Genomic DNA, 24,364 nt, shown 5'->3' with positions numbered 1-24,364 from the left:
TGGTCCGAGTAGAAGTTGGATTGAAAACTTGAAATGGAAAAAACCTTTAATATATAAATGAAAGCTGACAAGGGGTTGTACCATAATAGATGCTTAAGTTCTATATGTGGGCTTGCAAGAACATAAAAAAAAGTTGCAAAAAATGTATAATCATGCCTTCTCATGAGCATGAACTTACCAACAAAATCACACACTTCATAACAAACCTTCAATTAACAGTTATAAATAGGCGCACCACCAAGTTTTAATTACAATTACATCAAAATAAATTGTAATGTATAGCCATTACTCAATGTTGCTATAATCATACATAATATATAGCAATATATGATAAAAGTTAGGGATGGTAGAAAATTGGAAACTTAGCTGCCCACTACCAATCTCATGTTTCCTTCGTGCTCTCAAAAAACAAAAAATTTCCGGTCAATGCATTTCTTACGCATGCTGAGACTGGTAGCTAACCAAGTTTAGGAACAATTTAGTGGTTAGTGGTAGTAATTACAGGTACCCGCTTACAAGTACTTTTTGACAACTATGAACCTCCCGGTCGCAGAGATTCAACCCCTGCAAAACAAAGCAGTTCATCCCTTAGTCCATTAGAACATTCTAAGAGCATCTCCAATTGAACAGCAAACAACTGTTTGCCGTTCTTCCGTCGCTCCAACCGAGCGGCATTTTTGCTGCTGTTTCATCGCAGTTTAGGTGAATAGTGCGACGCCATCGCACTGTTCACCTGCTAAATTTTTGTGTGTCAATGGGATTTGCCCGCGAGACAACAAAGCCCGTGAAATGGAGTTTGATTGGAGCAAAATTACGGCATTTTGGAGCTTTGCTGTATTTTGCGGTGGAAAATGGGGTTTTTGGTTGGAGATGCCATAATAAAAAAAATAGGATGAATCTCAAAGTCTTTAAATTTATTTTAAGGAAAAAAATATCAAGTATATATATATATTGCAATTCTACAAAGATTTGAGAGAACAATACTCTGTAAAGTTTGGGAAAACAACCTTGGCTTTCTTTGCGTTGTAGCTTGAGGCACCTCCGAAAATATTCCCCCAGAGGAATTTTTGGTACAGGAATGAGCTTCCCGGCAACAGCTAGTGGCCAACTGATGAATAATAGTTCGAAGAGATAAGTTTTTATTTGATTTGAAGTAAATCTTGAGCAGATTTAACCCAAATTTTTCAAGTCCACTCAGAAATACCTCAAGAATGCAATTCCAATAGAAACCATCCACAGCTTCCAGCTGAGCCTGACAGTTTTACTGAACTTCCCAAGGAACTCGATAATCACAATCTGCGCAGAAAATCGTTTTTCATAACGTATTTTTGTTATTTCAAACGAATAGAATCTTTCATTGAAAATAGCATTTGGTCATTACCTGAAGCACTAGAGTTATCCCAATTATTCCCATAAAAAGATGGTTCTTTGTAACCCCTGTGAAGACATTCATCTCATCTGGTTTCCGAGCATTGAATTCATTGAATATCTGAAAAACAGAAGATAAAAATGGCGACAAAACAACTCGAAGCTTCATTCAGGTGAGGCCTTTACCTGACAAAAGACGAACGTATTAAAAATGAAGCTATTTTTCACTTTATCGGCGTGTTCTCGAGTCTCGTCGGATAAACCAAGAAGGCTTCGTCCACCAAAATTCAGTATGAGGAGGATTGTTACTTGGTAAAGTGCCTAGGTTTGATAACAATAGAGAGTTAAATGGAAGTACTACTAAAAATAAATGTACCCGAGTATAAGTGAAATGCTCATACCTGTACTATGAGGTTTCTCCACATGATATTAGTAATAAGCGGTTCCCTTGAAAGAAAAATAAAAAAGAAATAAGAAAACAATGCAGTCTATGAAGAACTCATACATTTGAAGATTACAAAGTGAACTATTATTCTCAAAAAAGGAAACGCCTTTCCAATGAAATCATATTTGTGAAAAGAAATATACGCAAGTTTTCAATTAAGGCTTCGTTTGAAATGACTTTCTTACTACTTAAAGCAGCTTTTTAGTACAAAAAATTTAATTTTTGTACTAGAAAGCAGCTTTAAGAAGTAGTAAGAAAGTTGTCCCAAAAGAAACCTAAATAATAGGTCTAACTGATATATATATATATATGGTGATGACTGCACAAGATTTATTTTATAGGGGACTAAGCATGGGATGCAAATCTTCATGACTACTGCATATTCTGTCTTGCATAGCAAATAAAATGTTAATTTATGCTCAGCACATTAACACAAAAAAAAGGCACAACTAAATATATTGGTCTGGTAGGTTAAACAGATAGGTAAGATAAAAGATCGTCTCGACTCGATCTGGAATGAATAGTGCGGCATCGTTTAAATAGTTATAGAAATAATTCTCGCCCATGATTTAACTAATATATGTGGAAAGCATGCCATGAAAGTCTAACAGGTGCAGTTAAAAAACATACAATTCTAGTCCAAAAACATCTTGGGGTTGATCAGAGCACTTGTAGGAAAATCTGCTTTTCCTGACATTCAATTAATTTCACTTGAGTCAAATAGAAACTCACCTCCGGCCAACTGGGGGTCTCTTCATAAGGTGGTCTGTTGGCGGCTCAGTGGCTAATGCAAGTGCACCAAGTGTGTCCATAATAAGGTTAACCCACAAAAGCTGGTAATGAAAGGAAAAAAAAAAACAGTAAATGTTAAATGCTCTCAGATAAAAAACACATATAATAGGTTGGTAAATAAATTCCATTTAGATCATGCAAAATTTAGACTTCAATTGTACCCATATCATGAATCCCAGTCGATCATGCATAACATTGCTAGGGAGAACTTAAGAATGTTTGGGGTTTATAGTTGTCATTGTTAAGGGAATATGACGGAGAGAAATAACCTCCGAAATATTTAGATATATATGTTAAATTCAGAGATTTGGAGAGGGAAAAACTTAATTTTATTGCACAAAACTATCTCTATTTATAGATCTATATAAGATATCTTAATAAAGAAATAAATAACTACGAAATCATAAATAATTGTCTTAATATAGTCATTCCTAAATCAGCCACCAAATATAGAAGGAGATTGGTGTGATCCAGGTGAGTCTCCCACGGATCCTCATGTTGGTCTTTGGGATCAAGGGCAAAGGAATGAAAGAGACTTAACAGCGTGATCCAGGTGAACCTCTCACGGATCCCCATGTTGGCCGTGAGATCAAGGGCCAAGGGATGACTGAGATTTAAAACTCCAACTCAAGCTGGGGTATACAGATCTGTCATTCCCAGCTTAGCAACCCGTCCCAGAAAGATAGAGTTATCAAGTCCCTTGGTAAGAATGTTTACATCATCGATTTCATCCTTTTTATGCACCCCATGCATCTTGGTTTCACCTTCAATAAACTCTCACTGCTTTTTCTTTAGGAGCAGCAGCTCTACATTACCATCATAAAAAATTTTATGCATTCTTGTACTTTGATCAAAATAACCAACAGTGCCATCATAAAACATTTGATCATCTGGCCCCCAAATTTTTTATCTTTGAACCAACAATTCTGTCATCCAAGCCTTTTTTATGCTTCCGCGGTCCAAAAACCTCTTGTACGCCCTGAGCACGCTTCCATCTTGATTTTGTTTTATCAGTATCTTTAACATGGTTATGATATTTAACCAAATCTTTCACTGTTGACTTTTAAGCAGAGAGAACTTCCTTTAATTTCAATTCTTTATATTCAACCTCAATATGCTTAACCCCTTTCTGCTTCTTAGTGACAGCAGTTTGCTTGTTTTTAGAGAATCTCACTCTAACTTTTCTTTGAGATCAATTTCTACCTCCATTACTTAACTAATTCCATAATGATCATTTCTAATTGAAAACTACAATAAAGCATTTCTTCCTCCTTTGCGAGAACTTAGATCTAACCTTCTATCAGGCTTTGTTGTACCTGAATCCAAGCTAGGTTAAGTATCAACTCTAGATTTACCATTATGATGGCGAAATTCAGCCTTTTGCTTTGCAACCATGGAATTACCATTACCATTTTGAAAATATCCATTATTCATCACCAGCTTGGAAGATCCATCTGCAACAACAACATATTTTTCAGGATAAAAAATTTCACCTTCATATTGTGCATATCCTTTAGGCGAGTCATTAGAAAGGAACCACTTACATAATTTTGATCTTTATGATCAACTTCCTGATTTTCACCAGAAGCATTCATTTCATTATGTATCGAAATGATATGTTTCCCTTGAAATAAAATAACAACAATTTTGTTGTAATCACTTAAAAGAGTACCCTTGCCATTAAATAATTTAGCCAAATAAGTCTTTAGCTTCAAGGAACAGTTTCTTTAGAAACTTCCTGGATGTGTGCAGAATATTCTTTTCAACAACTTTCACGCCATCCAACAAACATGAAAGAAGCTGTGTAGAAATACTCTTAGTTTCCTCCAGAACTAGTGTTATGATAGTCTCCATTGAGAAGAAAATATCAGAATGCTTTGACCTTATTGTCTCAAGGAAATGCTAAAACATTTTCCAATATCAAATCATCACAATCAAGATCTAACATCAAAACAAAGGATCAGACCATTGCAGCAGTTTCAAGCTTTGAAACTCTCTTCAAAGGTGAACAGCTTGGCATCTCATCCAAATTTTTTAAAGCTCCAACAATCAACCCAAATATCTCCTTCATTATATCATCATCATATGGAGCATTTGGTGCTGTTATTTTGTTATTTCGCTAAGACAAGATGCAATAAAAACCTTCACATCCATGTCTTAGTGCCTCAGAAGATCCTTGGCAATCAATGCTTTCATAGCAGAGTGAACAACAATCAACATTGAAATAGATGGAGATTGCCCCATTCTTGACAATAAATTCTCAGCTTTAAGAAGAAGTAGCATTAGCTATTGTAAATCAGACGGAGGAGATGCCAACTTATTCCCAATGTCTTTGACCCCATCCTCCAGCATAAAATCATCAGGCGACATTTGCACATATGTGCACGAGAGAGGCCGCAAGTATGATAATAAGGGTTCGAAGCTCTTGTTCCCTTGCAGCCTTGCAGGCGCGCACAAGACTACCGATCCAAGCGTTTGGCTCTTCCTACACACACAACAAAACTCCTGCACGACTCCTCTTGGTGCTCTGTTCTGCTTTCAAGTAGGTCAGAATTCAAGCACAGAGGCTCGACATCATTCGCACATATGAGGATTCCTACTCACTCCTCTCTGCTCTGTTTCCAAGAAGAGACGCACGAAGCAAATGACCAAGAGGAATGCCGCTCCTCTCTCGATGGCATGCAGGGACGAAACTTAGCCCGACGTCATCATTCCCAGGAGGTCCTAGCAATTGTCCAGACGCATGCAACAGGTCCTGCGCTCTACTTCTCTCACTTCTGTTCAGTCGACTCTGGAGGTCACACGCAAGAATAAAGACAGAGCCCAATGTTGCCGTTCCCGGGAGATCCTGGCCGTTGTTCAAACACACGATTTCTCGTCCCGTACAGTCACACATATGCAAGAGGATGCTTTCGCTCAGAGATTTCTCCTCGGTCTTGGACGCACGAGAGACTCCCATCTCCACTTCTTCTGGCTGCAAGCATGAAACAGAGGGCACAAATGGTTTAGACTGCGAGACTATTGTTTGATCTCCAATGGCAATGAAGGCCGCTTGCTCTTTGCTTCCTTCTATTCGTATATCCCAGTGATTCTGGCAATGAAGGCCGGTGGGATGACCAATATTCCTCAGAATTCCGGTAATGAAGATCGGTGGTGAGAATCTGGCTCTGATACCATGTTAAATTCAAAGATTTGGAGAGGGGGGGGAAAGATTAATTTTATTGCACAAAACTATCCCTATTTATAGATCTATACAAAATATCTTAATAAAGAAATAAATAACTAGAATCATGCATAATTGCTTTAATATAATTCTTCCTAAATCAGCCGCCCAAATATAAAAGGAGATCGGTGTGATTCTAGTGAGCCTCCACGGATCCCCATGCTAGCAATAGGATCTAGGGCCAAGAGACGACTGAGATTTAACAGTGTGATCCAGGTAAGTCTCCCATGAATTCCCATGCTGGCCATGAGATTAAGAGCCAAGAGACGACTAACATTTAACAATATCATTTCATAATAAATAAGAAATTTCAAATATTTCTTCACTAATGTACCCACCTCAACAGCATTCAAAGGAACTTCACCGGATGAAACTGCTGCAACCACATTAATCACAAGTGCTGCAACATTAACAGTGAGCTGGAACTGTATAAACTTCTGAATATTTGCATATACTGACCGACCCCACCGAACAACCTAGAATTAGTGTAAAGTTTAATCAGTTTCCATCTTAAAACAGAACTAGTGCATATAGTATAGTTAAAACAAGAAACTCAATCTAACCTTCACTACTGAAGCGAAATTATCATCAAGGATAATAATGTCCGAGCTTTCTTTTGCAACCTCAGTACCTTGTATTCCCATTGCCAGACCAATATCTGCCTAAAATCCAAAATATGCCTGAATAAGCCATCCTGTATTGTAGTGAGGGGCATAATATAACATTTAAAAGATTGATTAGATTTAGCATACATCATGCAATGCTGGAGCATCATTTGTACCATCTCCAGTTACAGCAACAACATGACCCTTTTTCCTTAGTGCTTGCACTAGCAAAAGCTTGTCATTTGGAGAAGACCTTCCCATTACCTGTAGGAGGGAAGAAATAAGACTTCGAACTGTGTGACATCTACCTTGGTTAGCATGTAAGGAGTAATTTCTATACTTGCGGGTCTTAACAATAAAAAGGCATATAACCTTATCTAGTGAAGCTAAAACTTTTAACTTTCACAGTGTAATGCTGCTGTTATATAGAATATATTCATAATTCTCCTTTGGCGACAAAAAAATAATCGGAAATATTTTGTCAAACAGCCTTACTGATATCTTTTCAGCAACTTCTTCTCTAGCTTTCTCAGAAAGAGCACGGAAAACTTTCCCCTCTATTAGAGTTGGTTCTGTTGCTTCCTCTTCTGAATGAAGGATTCCACAGTCCAAAGCAATAGCTTTGGCAGTCTGAAGATTATCTCCAGTGACCATGCGGACCTAGTTAATACATTAATTTACAATTTAGTTCATCCAAATAAAGGACTCCAGACAGTATTTTCTCGCATGACAGAAAAATGTGAAAGAAGAATAACCAGAACTTATTCACCGTAATATGGAACTACCAAAATATTATACGATGCACAAAACATTCAGGACTGAGCATAACCAGAACATGTCACAACTATTAGAAGATCACGGTAACAAAAAGCTAGCCAAATAAGAAGAGGGCAGCTTTTTATTACTATTACGTTAACGTGGAAAACCATCACTGCGTTTTTAAATATGAGTTCCTTTCCACCACCACTATTTAACCACTATTTAGCATTAAGAGGCTGTTTGATTTGTTGAAAAAAAAAATGTAGTGTAAATTTCAATGATGGTGGTGGCTGGCGATGACAATTGTGGTGGGTGGCGGGGTAGCGACAAATGGCGGCCGCGAGAGCAATGACAGTTAATTTACTTCAAACCAAACAACCCTCGAGCAAGAAAATAAATTGAAAAAACTTAGTTTAGGTGGATTTTTTTCCCCTAGATTTATTCATATTTAGCATTTTTCCCTCCTATTCTCAGGGCGGTTGTTAGATAACTTTTAACTTTATTTTATCAATAGCAATATTCTTTGCTGCAGGCAAGCAACATAATAGAAGAAGCCCTCTTTTGCAACTATAAGCATTATCAAAATGCTAATGATTGAAGCCATTTTGATTGATGCAGTATAGAGTAGGATAGAATAATACTTGACCTATTACCTTGACGCCTGCATTGGTGCATAGTTCCACAGCAGCTCTAACCCCAGGCCTACAAGGATCCTATAAATTTAATGATCATTATTAGTAAAATAAGGTAAATAGGAAAAAAAAAAGTATCTATAAAAAAAGGTGCAGTGTGATGAATCTTCTGGCAATAAAACAAAACATTCTTAAGTTCAAAACAGTAGCACAGTTCTCCACTCGTGCTTAACAAATAAATCAGGTTAATTATAAAAATACAACAAAATTAAAAAAAATTGCAAAACATCATTTATTACAACTCTTGGGATCAACTCTATGAACCCTTTTTCAATCTTCATTCATCTCTAGAGAATGTTACATCACAAGTTAACTCAATTGCTCAATTTTTGGAAAATATTTCAGTCTGGAGCTCCTGACAATTTTTTTTGTTTAGGAATAAAGTGCCATGTTTCTGCAGTTAATAAATAATCCACAAGATATTCATTCTAAAAATTATATGCGACATCTAACAAATAAATTGTTAGACAAATAATTCAATATGCAAGACATGGTGAAAAAAAGGACAATTTTAACACAGCCTACGCTAAATAAACATGTGATTATGTAAAATTTAGGACATGGGCTGTGTGATTTACCCCACTTGATAAGAAACACGTTAAGAGCTATTTTGACCGGATCCCCCCTTCCTCTCTCTTCCAGTTCTTTTAGATTATTCTATTTAGTTATATTATGGGTACATCTTCTACTCTTTATAGTTCATACCAAAGCACTAAAGTCGTTAATCATTTACATCATGTTCAATAATCATTTCTCGCTCTATTGTTCTAATTTTATCTAACATCATCCTAGTATATTGTCAAGTTCAATTTGATTCAGTGACTTATTTGTTCTCCAAAATTAGGATACATGAAAAATAGCTAGACTGATCATAATTCTATAAAAAACTTACTTCTAGATATCCAGGATACTTACAATGATAAGCACTCCCAGGCACACTATTTTCATCAGTCAATATCCTTTAAATATGAGACTACAAAGATGTATCATACTATAAAAAGTAGCTAGAAGAAAAAATCCTGTTAACCAACTAATGATACTGCAAATGACATAGACAAAAGAATAAAACAATATGGGGTTGTAATTGGGATTTCGCATGATATCAAGTTCCCTTAATTTTAATTTTTAGCATTAGCCAAACCAATATCTTTCATTGAATCATTGAGAAAAAAAATCAAGTGTGTTAATTAATTGTGCAACCGTGCATTAAAGGAAACTTGTAAATATCCAACCATAAAAACACATATAATAGACAACAGACCTTTATCCCTACGATACCAAGCAGAATCAAATCATTCTCAGGCAATGCCCAACTGTCCCTTTCTTGTTCCCTTGGTACATTTTCCAGTTCATGTAATCTGTATGCTAATGCAACGCAGCGAAGGCTTAGTGCTGCCATATCTTCAATAACTTTTTTAAATGAGTCGATCTGAAAACATGATATATAAAACATCAAAACGAACAAAGGTGGCATTAAAAATCTAATCAGCCGCAATAAAAGAGGGGATATAAGGGGGAAAAAGCACCGAGAACATTAAATTATCACCTGATTTGAGTTCATTTCCTGCAGGTGACCATGAGAATCTATCCAGCTTGTGCATGAAGCTAGGACAATCTCAGCTGCTCCCTTCCAATGTACATGGACGACTTCAGAGCCTGCCTGTAATAATAGAGAGAAATGCAGAAGTAAGAGCACCAAAGAAACTTGTAAACATACAATAAAGTATTCGTTATAAGACAAATTATGATATCAATAAAAGAACTAATTCTAGAAGAATAATTATGGATGTGATAAGTTTAAATGCCTTGAATCTATTTTATAGAGATTGATGCTACGGATGAGAATATAACTCAAAAAGTTGCAACTCGGGGATTAAAATGAAATGCCTCAAGGCTACTTTATTATAAAAGATATCACGAAAACATAAAGTTAAAAATTATAAAACTGTCATTAGGTCATATTATATTTCATGGATCCTAATGCAGGCATGTCTTACCTTTGGTCATGAGTCTATCATGTAAGTATCATTTAATATATCTTAAAGTCATTCTCATTTATATTTAAATTAATTATTAATAGTTTAAATGTCATTTTGATATTAAGGAATAATTTAACATTTCTATATTTATTTATAAGAAGTTTGTTATTTTTAATAAGTATATCAAAATATAGCCCCCAAAATGTTGCAATTCAATGAGTGGTAAATGAAACACACAAAGGTTTTCTTTTGCCTTCCGCTTTATCAATTGATTCTCTGTTCTAAAGTTTTCTCATACTTTCTTTCTCTTTATCTTTTGTTTCCCTTCATTTGAGGTTTTCATTCATTTAATTTTCTCAATCCTCTTCTCCACTTTACATCTCTGGATCTCTCCTCATATATATTCTTGAATTCCTAACAAATTAAATATAAATACTCCACCAGCAAATTTGTTTTTTATGTAATGCATGTTGTCAATTTGGTATAGAAGTAGAAGTTCTTGAATTCAAAAAAAAAATAAAAAAATAAAAACATTTTATGATGAATAAATATTCATAGCATCGAGCCATTCCATCCCTTTAGCCTTTCTAATCTATGGAAAATAATAGTAGCTTTTTCATCGAACCATCAGCAACCAAAGCACTTCTCATTCTCTTTTGCCTATCACAGACACCAACTCCTCTTCCAAGAATCCTTCACATACACCTTTAGCTATCCTTATGATTCATCCCCATCACTCTCCTTTAATAGCTTTTCAACCACCCATGTTTACTTTCTTATGCTTTGTTTGGGACAGCTTTCTTACTACTTCTTAAAGCAGCTTCCCAATACAAAAATTAAAATTATTGTACTAGGAAGTTGCTTTAAGAAGCAGTAAGAAAGCCGTCCCAAACAAAGCCTTAGTCTTGGATTAGAATCTTCTTAAACATCTCATCCTTTATATTTATAGTAGATCCCACAACTTCTTACATATAAACCCTACCTAATATTTATTGTGGCTCATTGTCATCCCTCAATGGATTTCGATCATCCACACCTCCACTTCTTTGTCTCTCTTTAGGATTTTGCCCTTGGCTTCTTCTTCCATCACTATTTTGTAGTTATTCCCAACCAGTACTTTCTTAAGTGCAATCGGTTCTACCTCGTATTTTTTACCCATAGACAACCAGAAAGATTAATAAGTAAAATTCCACCGAGATCAAATATTCATTATTCATAACATGCCCACTAATCGCTTTTATCTTCATGTAACAAATCAGGAATTTGTTTATTTGTGCATGTGACATCCATGCCCACATATTGTGTTGAACAATTTCCATATGTGTCACGTCTCACACATCTTCCAAACATGTTGCAAGTCAAATACTATCGAATGTGTCTTGACACATGCATTTGCATAACGACGCATCTGATAGGAAATACTTGAGTTCGCAAGTAACCCTAAGGGAAATACTTGAGTTTGCAAGCAAACCTATCACTAATTGGTAAAAACAGCGAGAAATAAACAAAATCTGGGGGAAAAAACAGCCCCAAAACAGTGGATCTAAATATGAGAATCAAAGCAAACAAACACCAGAACAAGATACAAGGGATCCTCAGTTCGAGAGGAGGATCGTCTCTCCCAAATCTCTAGACAAGGAAATTTACAACCCAAGACGCCAAGGAACTTCAAAGAAAATTCAAATCATGCATAAACCCTAATCCTTTCCCAAAAGCAACTAATTAAAGACAAAGGACAATTACAAATTTCCTAAACAATCTCCTAATTCAAAAATTCCCTCCAAAGCAATTTTAATTAGCAAGTGGGCCCCTAGGAGCCTCCGCCCCCCTCCCTCTCTTTCTTCACTGGTTCCGCCCACTTTGGACCGCCTGCTATATGTCAAACTGGTCCACTAGGGACCGGTTCATCCCGCCCAGGAGCCGGCCTAACAATATCTTTATATCAGCTCATTCACAGTATTCACCACTTTGTGTTTAGCCTATAAGTATGCATAAAAACTTAAAGCTTCCAAAGTTATCTTTCTAGAGTTTTTGTGGTACTATTAAGGATTGATGAAAAGAATCTTTTCTTGATAAATTGATGAAGGTGAAGTTCTCCCCCCATCATCTTTTCATTGGGATGGATTTTCCATTTGTCACCTCTTCTTTGCATAAATTTCTCATTGGCCTCACTTCTTTGGGTTGGGTTTTGCAAGCTCTTCAGTATGATTGAAGATATCTAATTCTTTATCCAACATTTCAACTCTCTTTAATAAAATTCTTTGCAGTCAAAGACAACTGATGTAGCGCAACTCCACCTCACTTCATATCCTTAAGTTTGTTTTTAACATCATTTGTGATCATTCTTATTTGTATTCAAGCTGATTATTAGTGGCCTAAATGTCATTTGCTATTTAGAAACTCTAATCTAAGACTAATTGCCCTGACCTAGACCTCTCTAAGACCCTACTGGGTTAAATTAACCAAATTGACCAGCCTAGAGACCAAGCAAAGGCCACCATAGCAAAATTAAATTAATAACACAATATTCAACAGGTGTTATTCTAATCAAGCTCTATAACTATTCTCCCCAAACTCCATAGGAAAGCTTAAAAGCAAAGCTATCCCTGCAAATATCTTGATTAGACAATTCTCTCAAGCTCGTCCATGGCCAACTTCGGAACTTCCCAACCCGAGCTATTCAAATTACTCATTATTTAAGGATAGTTGCCATTTTCAGCAAGACCTGTTTCTATAAAATAGAGCCTAATATATTGTAATGTAGTAAGTGAAATGAAATAAAGAAATGTTTTTTTCTTTGGCTTCCCCCCTCTGGAGATGATTCTCCTTTCAAAGGTTCTCTAATATTTTATTGTTTTTAACTCATGCTTCCCTTCCTTTGAGGTGTTTATTCATATATTCTTCTTAGTCTACTTGTATTTATCTCTCGAGTTATTTCCCTAAACAAGAATCTTATATTCCAAACAATAAAATATTAAATATCAAATGTCAACGACAACTCCCACTTCCATTGCCCTGCTTGCCATCAAATTCAAGTGTGGGCATTGGAAAAGCTACTGAAAATCAAGATGAGCGTAGCAAATATAAGAATGTTAAGATGAATGTATGAAAATACTAGGGGAAGTAGAAACTAAGGATAAGGAAAGATAGAAAAAGTATATATTGAAGATGAAATAGTTGAAAAAGACTAAAGGTGATTCGGAAATGAATAGCAAAGGGCAGCAAATGCATCATATGAAAATTAGTGTTAAATGATAATGAAGTTAGAAGGATAAACCAAAATTAATATGAATATAAGTTGTGCAAAATAAAGAGAAGGAAGAGCATAATAGGTTTAACACTTCATGCAGCACTCAACATTAATAGGTGGAGGATTAGGATTCCTAAAATAAACCCTAGATAATTAAAATGAGAATAATGACTATGATGAAAGAATTATTCCATAAGGAAATTTGTATACAGACAAGAAGGACAGGAAACGATTGAAGAGAAAAGGGAGAAGATAGCTCTTCATGGGCTCCATGCCATATCAAAAGTAAATCAATTAACCATCTACATACCCACTTGTGAAGAGAATGGTTTATATTAGCTAGGATGCATGTGCAATTTTCAACGACCAGATATATATTTTTTATGGCATGATAAACCGTGATGGAACATCATTATGAACATCTGTGTAAAACCACATGCTTGTTTCACAGACAAAAGCTGAAAGCAGATGTATAAATGTTAACAAAAAGGTGCTTACAATATCGGATCACAATAATGAGAAGCAGTCTCAAAAATGCTTAAATCTGAAATGCATTTCCAATTCATATGTATATGCTAGTTCTGATAATTCATGAATGCAAGGATAAGGTAAGAATACACCAAAAGCAAAAATTATATAAACTGTGCAAACTAGAAGGCAAATAGAGCATAAAGTCTTATGAACAATGGATTTAAATACAAATTATGGCATGTTTAAACTGGTTAAGAGAAATAATTACCTCATGAACTGCAACACCTCCTCGCTTCTTCTCTGAGTTGAAGGGGAAAACATGAAGAATTGATGTTTTTGATCTAGCATCATCAAATTTCATACCAAGCTACAGAAATGGAAAATGATGATAATGGTGATCAGCAGACGTGCATAAAATAGAAGGTAAGATAAAGATCATAGCAGCATGTGCAGTACCTTAATACCCCAAGAAAGTATTGCCTTTTCTGTAGGAGAGCCAGTAACTTCAGAAGGAGCGCCATTCTATGGACAAAAAAAACTCATAGTAATGATCTCCTTCATAAACAACAAAGAAACGTATATCACATTACAACATATATAATATATAGAAATAATATATATTAGTTGCAAGAGTGATTTTAGAAGTCAAAACAAATCTCTCATGAAGTTCAGTTTGTCACAGTGAAGTAAAGCAACACAATGAGTTGAAAATAAAGGACTAATTTCAATTATTTATTGTCTAGTTATTAATTAGGAATAGACAGACATTAAGTTTACTTCAAATATGAAGGATTACAATAAAAAATGTGTTGACATCTGGCTCATACAGATCAACTTATTTTAATAAAAGTGAAAAGTTTAAAAGAAGTTACCTCTGGCTCATACACACTACCAGTTGTATTCTGAGAGATGCCTTCAATCAATAGAGAACATATAGAAGAAGATAGCTGTTTTACATCATCTGGAGCAGCAAGCTTCATTCCACCAACATGTGCTTCCACGACAGTCATCTTAATCATCACCATAAAACCAATTAGAATTCCATTATCATCGTAGTATCACATCACAATAGTATGCATCCAAGAAACTATGGAATCCAAACTAGCAAATTTTCTAAATCCCAAAGGAAAGCTAAAATCTAATGACAAAAAAAAGGAAACATGAACAAAGATTACCTCATTCAGTGTTAGAGTTCCAGTTTTGTCGCTGCAGATTGTTGTAGCCGATCCCATAGTTTCACAAGCTGAAAGCCTCCGCACCTATAACATAACCGCTTAAGATCAATAAGAGCTCAAATGAGGAAAATCTAATTTTCATTTTTAAAAAAATAAGCATACCAATGCCTTGTCTGCCATCATCTTTCGCATTGAATATGCTAGACTGAAAGTGAAAAATATTAAATTAATCAAGAAAATTTTTTATTTTGTTGCCCATCAAAAAAAATATGAAATTAACACTTACGTCAATGTAACAGCAAGTGGAAGACCTTCAGGTACAGCAACCACCACAATAGTCACCTGATTATCATTCACACAGCAGCTTAGTAACTAGAATTGCAAGGAAGATGCACGTAGTGTAGTGTTCATCATATGGATACATACTGCAATAGTCAAAATCTTTACGGTTCCATTTATTGCATCTTTCACACTCGTCTGCCCCTTGCTGAATTGAACACTTCCATCAGGGTTCTTTGAATGACCAGTGAAGTACCTGAAATTATGTTTAAGCCTTCAGTATGAAATTGCAATACTCTGAAAACTTGTGTGCACTCATAGATGCCTGCATTTGTGAGTTCCGCTTACCTAGCTATAAGGACTGCCAAGACAAAAGCAGCAACAGAAAGCCCTACTATGCCAATTAAAGTAGCAACGCCATTCAAGCGAACCTTTTTGAGAGGAAATCAGAAATGAATCGCATAGATAATAATACAAAAAGTCAAAACAAACTATATTTTTAAAGTCAAAAAAATAAAACCTGCAAAGGAGTTTCTTCACCGCTGTCTTCTGATATACTGGCCATCAATAATCCCCATTCAGTATTGATCCCCACAGCAGTGACCTGTCAGAAGAGTTATAGAGGCAAGAAATTAATAACGAAGGATAGATACATCATCCATTCCATAGCATACTTAATATAAGTTCAACGAAAAAATCTGATGAAATTCTACAAGTAAAAATCGGAGAATGATAAAAAGGGATGGCAACAGAAGAAGCCATGTGCAACAAAACTAAATCAGCATTGCTCATCAAACCTTTACAATGAAAATCAAAACCAAAGAAACATTTCATTTCAAAAAAAATATCCTGTAAAATAGAACTCAGACAGTGCTGACATGAACTCTTCTACAACTACTTTCTTCTCATTTAAAATAGTTTCTACGGATCAAATGTTGCAAAGAAAATAGTTTTCCATGGTTACAAGCATGTATAACTTGGAATCTACGAATAAGGCTCCTTAAATTAATGAAAAAAGTTCCCAATTAATTTGGAAATAAACTGACTTATTAGTGCATTGTTTCTTCTCTTTTTTCTGGATTTTTGTTCCCTCCCAACCATCAAACTTTCAACTCTCAGGTCTCCAAAGCTAGATTGAACAACTGGCCAATTGTTTACCAAGGCATCTATTCAACTTGGCGCAATTAGCAAGAGACATCAGAATGAGGATGCACAGTTGTCCCTACACCGCTACTATGAAAGATGCTGTAGAAAAAACTCACCAGCATAGTCCCATAACCATCAGCAACTTTGCATCCAGACATTAAGAAAGGTATTTTCAGATCCTTGTGCACCTGCAACAAATAAATACAAGAATGTTCTTGGCTCCATTGATGAGAAACATACTTAAGAAAAGTGACAAGGTAAGAATAAAAAAACTCACAATTTTGCTTTCTCCTGTTAGACTTGATTCATCAACAGCAAGAGAATGCCCAGAAATTAAAACTCCATCAGCAGGAACCTATAAAGCAAATTTGAACTTGTGTTATAACAATAAACCAAGTTCAAGAAAAGAAGAGTTAGCTTCACCAAGCAAGCCTACCTGGTCACCAATTTTGAGGGGAACTAAATCACCAACGACAATATCAAATATTGAAATTTCAACCCTTCTTCCACCTCGAATAACCTGAGCATCATGAAGATCACATGCAATACCTCTAAAAATTATCCATTGTGAAATATTTTAACTAAAATTATATATTACTTTTCATTGATAACAACAAACCTCCAAATGTATGTTCCGCTTCTCCTCATTAAGATTTTGGAACTGAAGAGATTGCTTATAATCACTGGTAGCTTCAAGAAAAAACAAAATAAAACTCATTGACTGGTTAAATAGGAAATTCATTACGTTCACTGCAAAAAGGATGCCAATATGAAGCAAACCCCTAGCAAGATCAGATTGTAAAGAAAATAAACTATGAAGTAACTTCATAAATTTAATTTGAATCAAATGTGAAAAATCTATTTTGCATGTAAATACTTCACAAGTTTACAACAAACTGTTAGACCGGTCCAACCGGCCCAATTCTACAGGAGGCAGACTGAGCCAGTCTGCCCCCTAGGATTGCCGCCAATGCTTGTGTGGACCCGACAAGAGAATCTCATAAGGAGTGGGGCGGCTAGGTTTGGAGGGAAAATTGGGCTTAGGTATTTGAAGTTATGCTTTAAATAGGGAGAGGAAACTTGGGTTAGGGTATGCAAATTATTGTGGCTGATTTTGTTCTTGGAGTTCGGTGACTTGGGCTCTAATGGCATCTAGGGATTGAGAGAGATAGATCCACCTCTCGAATTGAGGATCAACTGTATCTTGTTATTTTTCTTGCGTTAGTTTGATATCAATTGTATCATGTTATTTTTCAGGTATCACAGTTTGCATGCTTATTAGGTTTTGGAGTTTTCATATCAACCAAAAAGTAAAAATTTTCATACAATCATCATATCAATAAGAATAGATAAGTGAACATATATAGATAGGGTGTGAATAGAAGAGGGAAACATGAAAAAAATCTCAATCAAAGTAGCATACCTGTAACAAGAATAACAAGGATAACAGCAAATGCAATGCTTCCACCATCATACCATCCTTCTTTGACACCCTGAGTCACATCGGATAGAGATCATAAGAAAATATAAAATTAATAAACTAGTTTGTAAAGTTACTATTAGGCCAAACCGCCAGAAAGAGCAAGATTTTATTGCACATAAACTTTAAGTGAAATAAAAGTTAACATTATAGAAAGTACCATCAAGCACTCTACTTGTTAAACATGAAATGTTATTTATTTGGAAGCATCCTTAAAAAAAAAAAAAGTCACCACTCATCAACTACATTTAATTAGATGGACAGCTGAGTAAACTAGATTTTAGATAGGTAGATGAGTCTACATTTTCGATATCTTGAGTCTATTGTTCAGAGTGATGGTGAAATAGATAGAGATATTAGTAGTAGAATTCAAATTGGATGGTTTAAGTGGAGGAATGCATCGGGCTTGTTGTGTGATAGAAAAGTCCCTCAAACTTAAGGGAAAATTCTATAAGATGGTGGCTAAACCAACAATGCTTTATGGTGCAGAATGTTGACCATTAAAACTTAAAAGAGAAGCAAAATATCAAGTTAAGTGTTGCAAAGGTGAGGATGCTCAGCTGCATGAGTGGATTTACTCCTGGAGACAGGATATGAAATGAGCATACATGTGAAAAGGTTGGAGTAGCTCCAATAGAAGATAAGATTAGAAAGAGTCGCCTGGTTTGGCAACATAAAACAGACTCATTTTTTTTTTTACTTTTGCGATGTTTGATATCATTAAAAATTTCTTTTGCTGTGACACATTTGTGTTTAATAGATGTTGCCAATCAAAAACAATCCTAAAATATTTCATTGCATGGCTTATCAAATATCATTGAATTACTTTAGTACATGCATATTTTTTGTTTTATACATGGTTTAGGTTTAATGATTCTGAAAACAGGAAATAAATAGGCATCCAAACATGTTTCTGTTTCAAGTAAAAAAAAGGAAACAAAACAAACAGAAAACAAAACGAAAGCAAAACACAGCAATAAACTAACACCTCTAGATTTATTGTCAATCAACTCGGTTAATTATTATCAATTAAGTTCCTTGGGAGCTATCAATATACAAGCATATGTCAAAGTATGTTCAAAAGTTAGCTGTCAAGACTGGAACAGTTAGATGGTCAAAAGCAAAGGAGTCTGTTTAAAATGCAACTTATGCTACAAAAGCTATACCAAAGACCAAAGGAAACAGTTAAGACCGACAAGAAAAAAGTTTAGAGCAATTGGGAAGATAATCTGGAAAATAATTTTCAAGGAAAAACAACGCACCTCAGTTTTTATGCCCAAAACTAAGGATATAACTGCAGCTACTATAAGGATTACAAGAGTTAGATCTTGGCAAGCTTCCCAGAGAAATACCTGTACATGGGAAAATCATGCTTAAAAAAATTACATAAATAATTACACAAAAGCAGTGTTAATTTAAACAGGAATTAAAGAGAAAACATGATCCAAATATATGAAGTAAACATACCAAAAAGTTCCTTCCTTTCTTTTGAGGATATGTATTTGCCCCAAATGCATTTCTCCTCTGTAATAATTCCGTATTGCTTCCAACAATTCCTTTATCCAAATTAGTCTTCAATAGATTTGATAAGCCTTTTACCTTTAAAAAAAATCCGAAAAAATTAATATCTACAGAGTAAGAGAACCATAAGAAAATATGTATGTCTCAAGGAATACTTGCCCCGCCACATTCTTGCAAAGATGACATATCATGATCTCTGGTCATTGTAGTGAGCTGCTCTGACCCAATCCCATAACTGCCGGTAGGCAGTGCTGGTGCTACATCAGGTGTGCCTAAAAATACCCGCGGATCAAATATATAAAAGCAAGTCAATCAGAAAACTAGCAAATCAATCAAATAAACTAGCAACAACAAGAAATTTGAACATTAAATCTTTCCAAATTTGTCTAAAAACTAAAGTAAATTATAAAGAAGCTTAACAATCTATATTTGGAGTGGGGATAGGGGAAGGGAAACAGAAGAAGCCACATGAACATATCAGTGCAAATGAATTCAGAGAACTATAAGAAGAAATCCATATTTAATATAACGTGTTGAAGCAAGAAAATGAATAAATAATTTTATCCTATCAATGAATATGGTTCAAAATCTTTAAATTATGGGTTTAAACAAGGAAAAGAAGATGACATATTCTACTTGACCAACTAAAACAGAATAGTTTTAAAACTCTGAAGAACAAGAAACATAAAGAAGATGAAGATATATGATAAAGACTGAACCACCTGGTGCCTCTCGTTCCCCAGCCTCTTTAAAAAGAAAAGCAGCCTGAGCAATTCAAGCAAAAGGTAATAATAATGAGCATGGAAAACAGAGAAAGCAATTCAAGTACAATTATTGATTGAAAAATATACCCGTATGACTTGGGCGTGTGCTCGGATCTTCCTCCTTAGCTGCTCTTTCTCTTCTTCCTTCTTCAAATCCAATGTATATCTAAACCGACGAGATGCATTAAGCACAAGAGCAGCTTGCTGTCAAGTAGCATCCATGTTAGACAATCCAAACCCGGAGTTCAAATCAACATTAACTATTAAGACATAAATAATTATTACAATTAGACAATACACATTTTCATTTACTTTCTCATGTTTGAGAGAACATTTTGACTAATACACATGGTGACATGGGTCACTAAAAACAAGGTGTGCTTGATGTATGCAACTCACATCAATGCATGATTCGGGGAAGGGGAATGTGCACAGTCATACTCCTAGATTTTAGAAATCCAAGTAGATTTTAGAACTCAAAACCCAAGATCTTCAATGAAATCCACCATAACCCTCCCGATTCCAAAATGATGCATAAGAAATGGCAAAAGCAGGAAAATGAGCCGTTAAAGCATTTCACAACAATTAATACCCCCCCTATCAAAGTCAACCAAGAATAATGAGATATATAGCAACAGCATTGAGGAAACGGCCTACCCTCCATCTCCGTAGCCGCTCGATAGGTACATTCTTCGGCGGAATGTCAAAGGCGTCGTAAGAAACACAGACATCACCCTCGACCTCACCACTCCCGCCCCCGTTCCCAATCTCCTCGTCGCAGTGCCTCTGGTATCTACTCGGCGACAGCTGTTCCATGACGATCAATCCACAGGAGAGATGACACCGGGCTTCCCGAATCTTCAAGAAAATCATCCTCATAAATAAAAAGAAACAAAACTACCCGCAGAGAGCGAGCAAAATCAATATCGAGAAAACAGGTAAGCCATACCGCTGCATGTTTATACATACCTTAGCTTAGCAGATTGGAATGTAACCTCAAACAATGAAACCAGAGAGAAAGTGACATAGAACTCGAACGCGAAGAATCTCCCAGGCTTCTCCCAGCATCAAAATCCCCGAGATCGAAACCTCATACCCTCGGTTCTCACCTCCTTAACATCCCCGTACAACTCTCGCCCTGTTTGAACCAACTACCAGCAGTACATCTCGACCTCGATTCCTTTCTCGAGCTCAACGGATCTATCACAGCTGTTGCCACCTGCGCTTCTTTCTCCTCCTCCACGTCTTAGCTGCGACGCATCCAACTCGCGCGATCTCCACTCTGCTGGCCTCGCTGCCGAAGATCCGGCGGAAGTTTCTCAGTCCACACGGAATGAGAGGTGGAGAGAGAATGGGAAGTTTCCTCGCAATTTCCTCCTAAACTGAAAAAAATCCGAAGTTCCGCGCTTCAACAGCTACGTCGTCCACTGTAGGCATGGGGTGCCCACGGCTCCTATTATAGGTCCTCCCACGGACGGGCGATCACAGCCGTCTATTTTCTACAAGCGTGGTAGGCCGTTCAGTTTCAAGGTTCGAAATTAATTGCTTTTTGGAATATATTTACTGATTATTAGTTAAACCATCCGCCTAAATATTCATAATTATGGGTGCTTAAACAATGTTTTAACGGTTCTTTGGGCCCCACGAGGATTTTTTTTGTGACAGGGCATCTACCCGTTGCCACTCAATAGAGGAGACGTTTGACAGAGTAACCAATCCCTCATCAGGCCTAACGACAACTAGTCTCACAGGTGTCAGACCACGTACTTATTTTCTCTCTATTTAAGGAGTTGCGCTGCTTGCCCATGCGGATTTTAGTGGGCTTATTGAGGTCTATCAACCAAATAAAGTAAAAACTACTAATTTATGTTCAGCCCCGCAATTAGTTGTAATTTGATATAGATATTTACTATTTAGTTCAAAATTATTCATGAATGATATTTATCCATATAGAGAATTATATGAGTGAAAAAAATATATAGAGTCCAAAATTTAACACTGAAAAAATTATTTTTATGTATATTGCAGTTACCTCGTAACCTCTCTATTTATATATTCGAGTTTAAGATTAAGCATTAGATAATTACATAAGAAATAAGATAAGTTTACCTTTATAACCTAGTCCGCCAAGCGAAGTTGTTGGTTTAGTGTGTGCTGATGGACATGTAGCTGAATATTCGTTCAATAGCTTTTTCATGAAATTGCCCACGTAAGTAGTCTTAAGAGCCGACTTCATGGGTTGTACTCGTTAGAGTCAATTGATAAGCCGCACTTGATTGTGTGGGACGAGTTCTTCGATAGTTGTGGCCTACTTGAGATGACATCATTTGTAGGCTATGCAAGTCTCTTTTGAGTTGAGATCGAGTAGTTTTAGTAATTAGCTTGCTTTGACTGAACCTTATTTTCTAGATATTTGAATGCATATTTAGTTTCCTGATTCTCTAATATAGTAATATCTTTTGAGATTTACCATAAAAAGAAAAAAGGAATATCAAAAATATATTTATTAATTATTCATAAATATTTATTCTAATAATAGATTCATTAAAAAAAAAAATACTTTTGACCTTAGTTCTTTTATCAATAGGTGAGCTCCTTGGTGAGCATCAGCTATTGATTTTTTTTACCAATGGAAGCGGGTAAAAAGTCATTGAAGCATCTGCCAAGCGATAAATACTATAGTTGGCCATAAAAATTGTTGATAATACGACTTCTTTCAACTCCTTGGTGGATGAAATTTTACATTGATCTTCTGCACAAATTTTATAATAAATGAAATGCTTCCGTCGTTGGTTGAGTTGGCTGAAGAGAGTGATCGCAACATACTTTCAAACTTCTTTAACCTAGTGCCTAGGCATTGACAAAAATCGTTGAGTTGACTACTGAAAAAGGTCATACACTAGTTTTTCAGTTTGAGGGCTTGATCATAGGTAGGGGTGTCAATATTGGACACAATCAGAAAATCAAACACGAAAATTTCAGGTTTGAGTCATGATTTTCGACTTGTTTCGAATTTTGAGTCGGGTTCGAGTTGACCCAAAAATTCGAGAATGGCCCGATTTTTGACTCGAATCATGTAGTTTGGTTCGGCATATTTAGGGGATTTGGCCGAAGATGCGCACGAAAGAGAAAGTTACCTTCGCAGACAGCGAGCGAACTCCTGTCGTTGCTCTCGATCAAAATGTTGTAGCTTCCGATCTGATTGAAAGGAAACGTCGTCCAAGGTGCGAAGTCGAACAACTACAAAGAGCACACGCAAGGGTGAAAGTTACCTAAACCCAACCCGTTTGCAAAAAAAAATAGGTCAGGTTCGGATGGGGTCAAACAGTGACAGATCAGTTTCGGGTTAGACCAAACCCGACCCGTGACCCAATTTTGACAGTTATAATCCCAGGATATTCATTGTGCTACTTCCAACACTTCAAGAGAATTATTTGAAGCGAAACTCTTGAAAAGAGTTGATAAATTTTTTGCTAAAGTCAGCTAATTGAAGTTGTCCATCAGTACCATGAAAGATGAGTATGAATTGGAGAAGCCTAACTTTAACAAGCAAATTGTTGATATGAAAGTTTTATTAACTAAGGGCATCTCCAACCGAAAAACTCATTTTCCACTCCAAAATACAGTAAAACTCCAAAATGCAGTAACTTGACTCCAATCGAACTTCATTTTCTAATATAAAAAAAAGAATATTACTAGCATATTCTTTTTCTTATTTTATTTTAAATTTTTTTAATCATATATTTATATTTAACAATTTTAACCCTATTATAATTTTAAAAATTATGTTTCTTTTCTCGATATAAAAAAATTGGAATATTAATATGTTCTAAATAAGCAAATATATATTTAATACAATTAAAATTACATTAGAACACATAAATGAAAACGAAAAAAAATATTTTAATTTTTAAAAAATAATTTATTTTTAAATTATTATTTTTTAATTATTTATAATATAAATTTATACTTAAACATTTAAAATTAAAAATCAATTATATATTAAAAAAAATGGCGGATGAACAGTGCGACGCCAATATTGGCGTCGCACTGTTCATCAGCATATGAATGGCGTAAAAAATCGCGTTCGATTGGGAGGTCGGAGCATCTGCATTCGGGCGTTTGCCGATCAGCTGGAGACGCTCTAAGCAAATAATGATTCTGAGGTTTTCTAGATTTGGCATTCTTGACATCGTAGGTGCTTGAATGTGGCTCTACCATTTTTGTTTAGACCAAAATTACTCCCACTGCTGACAGTCTTGAACAGATGTGTTTTGTTTCTTTTCTTTTTTGTAGGCAGTTTGCAACTATTTCCTTGTGTAAATTTTTTCTCTGGCTAGTAATGAAAAATTTATTGTTTTTGAAAAGGAAAAAAAAGCTGATGTAAGATTTGAAGTTGGATACTAAATGCATGC

General features: G+C 35.6%; 1 protein-coding gene across 1 annotated transcript; it reads right to left on the bottom strand.

Annotated features, from left to right (window-relative positions):
• Positions 1-194: 194 nt before the first annotated feature.
• Positions 195-21,373, bottom strand: LOC110100305 (calcium-transporting ATPase 5, plasma membrane-type). The gene is made up of 35 exons (XM_020827749.2): positions 20,919-21,373; positions 20,607-20,807; positions 20,037-20,153; positions 19,908-19,950; positions 19,345-19,457; positions 19,132-19,263; positions 18,927-19,016; positions 17,608-17,677; positions 16,804-16,874; positions 16,621-16,704; positions 16,462-16,539; positions 16,301-16,372; positions 15,559-15,642; positions 15,387-15,469; positions 15,186-15,294; positions 15,046-15,101; positions 14,922-14,964; positions 14,760-14,843; positions 14,457-14,594; positions 14,041-14,106; positions 13,853-13,951; positions 9,431-9,544; positions 9,146-9,313; positions 7,846-7,905; positions 6,929-7,093; positions 6,581-6,697; positions 6,392-6,490; positions 6,167-6,304; positions 2,546-2,646; positions 1,770-1,815; positions 1,555-1,689; positions 1,382-1,489; positions 1,205-1,296; positions 1,008-1,108; positions 195-564 (listed from the first exon to the last, which is right to left on the bottom strand). Exons 2-35 carry the CDS (start codon positions 20,763-20,765, stop codon positions 533-535), a joined length of 3,267 nt encoding a protein of 1,088 aa, XP_020683408.1. The 5' UTR covers positions 20,766-20,807; positions 20,919-21,373; the 3' UTR covers positions 195-532.
• Between the last annotated feature and the right edge of the window lie 2,991 nt (positions 21,374-24,364).

The sequence above is a fragment of the Dendrobium catenatum genome, unplaced genomic scaffold (assembly GCF_001605985.2).
Source record: "Dendrobium catenatum unplaced genomic scaffold, ASM160598v2 fragScaff_scaffold_1220, whole genome shotgun sequence".
NCBI lineage: Eukaryota > Viridiplantae > Streptophyta > Magnoliopsida > Asparagales > Orchidaceae > Dendrobium > Dendrobium catenatum.
The sequence above is the reverse complement of the archived record's forward strand: the minus strand, read 5'-3'. Positions and strand labels throughout refer to the sequence as shown.

Bases quoted from the DNA above. Each gene is read 5' to 3' on its own strand.
- LOC110100305 (XM_020827749.2), bottom strand. From the start codon at position 20,765: ATGGAACAGCTGTCGCCGAGTAGATACCAGAGGCACTGCGACGAGGAG. The intron at 9,314-9,430 runs GTGATAATTTAA...TCATGTTTTCAG, and splicing joins AGGAAATGAACTCAAATCAG to ATCGACTCATTTAAAAAAGT. The intron at 6,491-6,580 runs GTATGCTAAATC...TTTGGATTTTAG, and splicing joins ATGCTCCAGCATTGCATGAT to GCAGATATTGGTCTGGCAAT.